At 35.3% G+C, this 7979-nt stretch overlaps 1 protein-coding gene across 5 annotated transcripts in view; it reads left to right on the forward strand.

Annotated features, from left to right (window-relative positions):
• LOC306881228 (CMP-N-acetylneuraminate-beta-1,4-galactoside alpha-2,3-sialyltransferase-like) overlaps nt 1–7331 on the forward strand; it is a 53363-nt gene extending 46032 nt beyond the window's left edge. For 4 of the 5 annotated variants that reach the window (XM_079435221.1, XM_079435222.1, XM_079435218.1 and 1 more), the window contains 2 exons: nt 713–859; nt 5105–6842. In XM_079435221.1, the coding sequence (XP_079291347.1) occupies nt 713–859; nt 5105–5194 (237 nt within the window). In that variant the 3' untranslated portion in view covers nt 5195–6842. Of the gene's footprint in view, nt 1–712; nt 860–5104 lie in introns of all 5 variants that reach the window. The other variant, XM_079435219.1, reaches the window with a different exon arrangement.
• Nucleotides 7332–7979: the final 648 nt, after the last annotated feature.

Consider the following 7979-nt stretch of genomic DNA (forward strand, 5'->3'; position numbering starts at 1 on the left):
TCTTCAGCTAAACATTTAGTTAAGGATATGCAATGTACTTATTTCAGTTTTTTTATTTTTAATACATTGATTTTAGCAAATGGCAAACATGATTTTAGCAAATGGCTGCAATATAACAAAGACTGAAAAATTTAAGGGGGTCTGAATACTTTCCGTACCGTCCGTACGTACGTACGTACACGTACATACGTATGTATGTAATATAGCCATTATTTTTTTTTAATCACTTTGTGTGTGTGTGTGCGCCATCTCACAAGAGCCATTCAATCATCTGATTACAGTGGTCAAAATGAATGTTTTTGCGTGATACAGCATGGGTTTGTGATGTTCAATTTAGACTGCAAACTCACAACTTAAATATTAAAATAATTTCATTTGCTGTAACACTGTAGATTTGAATGTTAGAATGTTACAGTAAAGTGCTTATGGCATGTTAGCATTTTACGCACTATTAAACAAGCAATAAACTGTATTTTCTTGTTTGTTATCAGGTCTAACATATGATTTGCATCAATATTTGGACATTATGATTTACATAACAAGCACAAGATATTGCAGTGTGGTTTAGGGTAAGAGTCTGTGGATCAGTGCAGCTCAATCTTCCCCAGAGAATAGCTTGCATGTTAAGAACCTGTTGGTAAAATGTTAAAATGCTGCTTTATTTTATAATCTGACCTTCTGATAAATGAAAAACTTGTGCTTATTTCCATAGAACATTCCAACGTTGGGCACCGTCGCCATAACGATGGCCCTTCATAACTGCGATGAGGTTGCGGTTGCTGGATTTGGCTATGACATGAACACCCCTCATGCACCCTTGCACTACTACGAAACGGTCAAAATGTCTGCCATAAAAGAGGTAACAGTTCTGTGTTTCTTTCATTGACAAATTGTCAAATTAACTTCTAAAGTGAACGGTTTTTAGGAGTAGGTGTTTTAATGCATAGATAAAACATTTTGTGCAGTACCTCAGCCTGTTGTTTTATCTGTGTTTGTTTATCTGTTCACTTTATGGAACATTACAATGGTGATGTCATTAACAGAATGTCCTGGGCTACTTGCTGCTACTTTTTTTTTTTTTTTTTTTTACCTCACATCAGTCCATATGAAAATAACTTTGTTGTTGTGTTTTATAAATTCCTCCCTGCCCACATTTGCCATGGCTGTAAAAGCACACTCATAAAACAGAGCTGTTAATGCATTGTTAGCTCCTGACTGCTCTGGCACCCATCCTTGTCAAATCACAGTCAGGTACCATTCATGCAGAACTCACTCACTTCCTGCTGCCTTCGTTCTGTCGGTTTAAGACTTATGGACTATGTGATTTAGTCTTGGCCTTGTATAGTGAGTACTTCACACATACTATAACAGTATAGGATATTTGTCTTTCTAGGTTTTAACAGGTACTTTCTAGGTTCGTCCTAGCTGTGATGCAAGGGATTCATTCCAACACTAGATTGACTTTATGGCTTTCAGTGGTAATGCCAGGATTAGAGTAATAGCTTGTTTCACCACCTTGTTGGGGAAAATGTAATATTTACATGAAAGTACTTCAAAGTCCTGTGAGGAAAAGACAATCCAGAAATTATTTAGAGACCTTTCTAATGTCTCTGAGTAGTTTTGCAGCATTTTATGCTAAATATATTATGAAAAATTATATACATTACCGTTCAAAGGTTGTTGTTTTTTTTTTTAATGAAAATAAATAATAAAAATAAATAAAATAAAATAAATTTTATTCAGCACAGATGCATTAGGGTAAACGTGCCTATTAAGCTCACCAAAATCTACATTGAGACATTTATTGTGCACAAGATATTGTTTTCAGTACAAAAAGTTTAATCTCTCACACACAAATATTTAATTTTATTTTAAATGACAAAAGCATTTAAATTAAGATATACATCATTAAATTCAAAACGTCCCGCTGTGCTTAATGGGTACATTTTTGTACACTTTAAGCACACCCCTGTTCCCATTAAGCTCACATCGTGTTTTATTAAACAATCTTCTTTATTTTAAGGAAATGTTTTAAAGAATAATTGTAAAAATATATATTTTTGAAGGTAGAAAGTCAATCACAAAAAAAAAGAACACTAAAATCAAGCAACAAGGCATTCAAGTCGATCAGTTATATATTCATAGTGAAGTGTAATTTAAGCAAATGTCAACATCAATACTAGTCCACGTTAAGGTAAGAAACACATTCAAAAATCAAATAAAACAAACCAATAAAACATTTCATTCATGGGGATGAACACCGAAACTAGCCTCATTATGAAGCCTCTTATTAAACGGTTGTTAACTTATCTATAGTCTCTTAAGTCTGGAATACACTACATGATTTTTGTCCCGAATTTCCACAGATTTACAGTCTGGAAAAGTTTGCTAATTGCCAAAGATCAGAGCCAGTCTGCAGATTTGAGTTGACAGAATCCATAGAGAATCGATTAACTTAACTTACCTTACCGTGACGACCATCAGTTAATATTTAAAGTCTGTTTATGAAGTGCTTACATAGAAGAGCTCAAAGAGAGCACACTGAGCTTAATTGGAGCAGCAACATTTTTTTATTTCATATAATATTTATTAAAATGACAGGATTTGTGCTAAATAGTCTAGGTCATGTATTAAGTTCATACATATTTTAATATGAACAACTATTACAATATCTATGAAATTATACTTTTTCTTATAGATGTCAGACTGAAGCTGTGTGATTTTCATAGTAGTGCACCCTTTAAGCTCACCTTAAAATAATATGAAATCTTTCAAAATTACAGCACTGTAAAACCACAGACCAGCAATAAACTGTCAATTTATAATATTATGGATGTAAAAGTGCAATCCAGTAATGCCTGTGAAATAATATGTTAGCGTAGCACACAATCTTATACAGCTAGTCAGCTAACTGTGTTCTGTAGCGTCTTCGCTATGTTGCTAAAACTATCTTTTGGATCTAATGTAATTATTTCCCACATCCAAGTTCCAGGTTATAATATGCCAAAGTCTGAACATTAATCTCTTAATTTTACAATAACTAGTGAAACTTACCCAAAATAAAGGCTTAAACATCTAAAAAAAACACACATTTAAGGGGCTCCTCTTTTGGTGAAAGTTTTTAGGCCGCTTTCTTTTTTTAGTGTGAACACATGGAAACTCATATCTCAGTGTGCAATGATCTGATTCACTTGAAATTACAGGAGGTATATAGTAACAAACGTATCAATTGGTTAAGACATCAAGTAGGATAATAAATTATTTTTTCTTTTTATAATCTGATCTCAAAATGGAAGTGTGCTTAATGGGTACGTGAGCTTAATAGGTACGTTTATCCTATATATTGTAATAGTAATTCACAATAGTATGTAATAATAGTAATTCACAATTTTACCATTTTACTGTATTTTTGATCAAATAAATGTAGCCTTGGTTAGAGACTTCTTTCAAAAATATTAAAACATCTTATGGATCCCAAATGCAGAGAGCTAATTCTCTAACTATAGAGGCATAAGGAAGAGATTGTTTTAGACCCTCTCTCCCCGAGGCAGTTTGGCCTAAGGAGGCTCTTAACCCAGCATTCATTTTGGCCTGTGCCCTTTTCTCTTATGGAGAGTGAAACTTTACTCTTGGATCTGCTGGGGTTTTTTGTGAATGTGATCCTTCACAAGGGCTGACCAGGCTGAAGCAGACTTAGTATCACGGCCCCAGCAGGCCCAAAACATCCTGTCAGGGGCAGTTGTGGGGTCCATACATTCGGACCGAGAGCCTCTCACAGGAACCCAAAGCTCTGGTTTCATCCAGCAATACCAGGCCTGTAGGTCCTCTGCTGTGGCGTTCTGTTTCTGAAAATCATGTTGAACAATAAGATATTAAAAGAAAACTAGAGAGGACGGTTTTCACAGGAGTCAATAAAGCTCCAGTTCTTTGATCCCAGAACACACTCAATCCCTCTCCTGTGACTCAGGGATCTGTTATTGTTGTAATAAAACCCTGTAGTAGCTGTGAGGTGCAGTGGGCTTAAGACTTAATGTAGTTGTTTTTTTTAATCATGGTAGATACTGACCTCCACTAAACCACAAATATAATAAAATAAAATAAAAAATGTACTGACCATTTTTGAATGGAAGATTTAAATGCAACTTTACAGCAATTATCCATATAAAATGTTTCCAGGGCACCAGTAATGGTGACACAAGACACCCTGAGCATTATTTTTTCAAATCTTTAATCCACAACATTAATTTCTCGAGATGTATTTAAACTCTCCGTCACCCTTAGCAGGGTAAATGGTTTTAGGTCATTTGTTGTATGGTTTTCTAACTAAAGAGTTCCTGTTTAACACCGTTTATCCATGTAAAGCTGCTTTTACAATCTGAATCGTATAAAGCACTATATATATATGAAGGTGACTTGACTTAAAGAGTTCAAAGTATTATAGGGACAATTCAGTTACTTACATCAGCTATAGTCACTTTCAAATTGGGCTTTTGTTTTGTCACCTGATCCACAGTCTGCCATTTTAACCACGTTCCAGCATTATAATAGAAAAAATGCAAAAGAAAACCTTTCACAACATCACAGTTTATTCACAAGATATATACCACTCCTGAAACCTTACAGGGTATGTGGCCGTTGGTCCTGTTAGCAGCATGAAAAACAAAGCTTTTATTCAAATTCTGAATTGAGTATAGCCTAGAAAATGAGCAAATAGCACTTCCATATAATCACTAAAAAGTATGAAATCTGCTGATAAAAGATGATCAAAAATCAGTTATGTCTGTCAGTCTCATTGGTTATCCATCAGCAGCACACAGTTGCAAATATGCAGAGATAATAACATGTGATTACTGAACTATCACTTGCACAATCTATTACCTAAAATGTCTCATATGCCCTTGCATATCTTAATTGATGCTGCTTGTCCAATTTTCACCAAATTTAATGCTGATAGGCAAAAGTGTCTGCCTCCAAGACTAACATTATTGGTTTAATGAGAATAAAAGGGTAGATTGTCATGTTGAGAGAGTCTGTGCTGTAAATGCACAAAAGTTGGCCACATTCAGTAGGAAATGACAGTCTGCTATTTATGTCTCCCCCACAGTCATGGACTCACAACATCTCAAAAGAAAAGGAGTTTCTCCGCAAGTTGGTGAAGGCCAACATTATCACAGACTTAACCAATGGGATTTGAACCTCCCAAGGTGGGTGCCTTTCTATGAGGACTCAAAAACGCAGAGTCCTGGGAAACCCTGGACCAGACAACATGGAGGGGCAAGATTTCAGAGCTGGGAGCGATGGCTCAGTTAAGATGCACATGTGCCTTCTAACCGACAGGCTTCCACTGAGGGGGACGTTGAAGGTTTCTTGAACATCTCAGGAGACAATCCTTGTTCAAGTGCAGATGGAAGATATCAGAGACTTTGAGGTGACCAACACACACAGCGCTTGAGGAACGAGTCGCTACATTAACTGATTGTGCCAAATGTACCTCTTTTGGAGGAGATGCCTCTCCTCTCCTGCCTGAATGTAGTAACGGTGTAAATATCAAAGATTTTTACAGTGCATTTTAATGAACTGCTACGGCCCCTGAGGTTCTGCCTTCACACGTGATTCTCCGTCCAGGGCAATCAGTGTATATCCTGCCCTAGTGTGAGGAAGGGCAGAGGCAGGTCTTTGATTCAGCCTTTCTTCTGAGCACAGGAGGCTCTTTATCTCCTGAATGTGAGCTTATTGTGTTACAGCTTCTTTTGTCAAAGAAAGGAGCTCAATCTCTTAAGTTATTTATTTTGGTGCACAGATGAAGGCCGTTTATTGTTTTGGAAAGCTCCCTTTCCAAAATTTATTATTAATACCAAAATTGATTACTAATACCACAATTTGCTTAAGGTGGGAAACTGAGTACCTATTAGGGGTGCACCGATACTATTTTTTTCCAATATAATTCTGATACCTGAAGTGTTGATACTTGCTAAATACACACTACTTCTTCATTATGAATAAGCAGGAAACACACACACACACACAAATACATATTCTATGCTTATTTTATGAATTATTATTATTTAATTTTTTTCATCTTATTCATCTTATAATTTTATAATTAATCTTATTCAGCAAGGATTCTTTAAAATGATCAAAAGTGGCAGTAAAGACTTTTTCATTGTTATAATAACTCAAATTTCAAATAAATGCTATTTAAAAAAAGATCCAGTAGCAAGAACCACAACATTTAGAAAATGCAAATTTCTGCAAAATACAGTCCTTTAAAAAAATTATAAAAAAAGACATTTTATATACATATTATGCATAATAATGGGAACATTGGGACATCTGGGACAGGGTTTTACCGTTCTGACTGTTGTAATCAATAATGCTAAAGGGATAATGACATTTGACATTTTATGACTTAAAGGGGTGGTTGATTGCGATTTTTACATTTTTAATGTTAGTTAGTGTTTAATGTTGCTGTTTGAGCATTAACAATTTCTGCGGCGCTGAAAGTTCAATACAAACAGAGATATTGTCTTTTAAAATTCTAGCAGTTTAATGCCTACAAAAACGGCTCGTATGGACTACAACAAGCTATTTCCTGGGTTCGTTACATCACGAACCCAGATTAACCCCGCCCCCGGGAACATGTAACGAAGGGGGCGTGGCCATTTTGTGCTGCTTTAGAGAAGAGGAAGAGAAAACTCGGGGTGCACGTAAAAATCTATTCATATATGAATCGCAATTGTCTTCTAACGATTCTAATAGATTCACAAGTTTGATTATCTTATTAAACAAGGATGTATTGGGCACACTTCATTTTAAGGTCTAATTGTCACTATTAAAACTTAAGTAAGTCTGTCTTTTTTTGTGAACTTAAATTTAATGACTTACCCATCCTTTTTAGTAATTTGATGTAATTTGACAACCACGGGTTGTCACAGTTTAAAATTGTTCTTATGCCATCCATATCTTGTCTGACAAATTGTTGTTTTTTTTAATCAATGTGATAGGATCCTGTAATTGGATTGGTGCATCCCTAGTAACTATTCAGAGAGACCTCAAAATCAGCTGACGTTATGGTACATTGCCATCCTGAATTCTGCCTCTTTTACTTTCCAGAGGCAACAGTTTGAAACCAATGCACCAAGAAGGACTATTTTTAAGCTATGAGTTTTTGTACTTTTTTTTTTGGCAGTAGCTACATGCCATTTTAAGGAGTACTTGTTCCAGTGCATTATAGTTTGAGCTGTAAGCTTTCAGAGAAAAGCTGCAACATGGGCATATAAGTCCTGGAAATATACCATTGCACTAACCATCAAAATAAACTACAAAACTGCACAACATAGATGTTCACTACATCTGGTACTCTGCTCATCATGTCATCATCCTGACAGACCGAAACACATTTTGAAAGATTTCTCATAGGAAGGTGCATTTATACTGTGCATTATAACACCAATCAGCATTATTATAATGATCATTTGAAGTTAGAAGGACAAAAGTGTTATTGTTATATTATATAGTATATAATTAGATATAAAATATCCTTCAGTTGTGATAAAATAAATGTGTTGGGCTGTTTGGCCCTAAATTGATTTTCAGGCCATGTGTCTAATCTTTTTCTGCCATTTTCAAATTGAAGGTATGTGGTTCATTTTCAATAAACAGTTGATCATTTCAATATTACACAAATCAAATCTAGGAGTATTTTAAGGTTTTCTTGTGCCTTACAATAAATCACAATTATAATAAATCAAGAACAACTTATTGCATTTCCCTTTCAAAAACGTTTTAATGTTTGTGTGAAATGTTGCTGTTTGAGAAAACTGACCTTTATCCATTATAGCAAATATCACTGACACAAAATATTATTCAACACTAAAACTGCTTGTCGATGTTTGCGAGTATGTGTTTGTGTCTGTGTGTTTTCCCTGTGATGAACTGGCCATCCGTCCAGGGTGTTTCCCCAAAGGCGCTGGGATGGG

Source organism: Barbus barbus (genome assembly GCF_936440315.1).
Source record: "Barbus barbus genome assembly, chromosome: 15".
Lineage (NCBI taxonomy): Eukaryota > Metazoa > Chordata > Actinopteri > Cypriniformes > Cyprinidae > Barbus > Barbus barbus.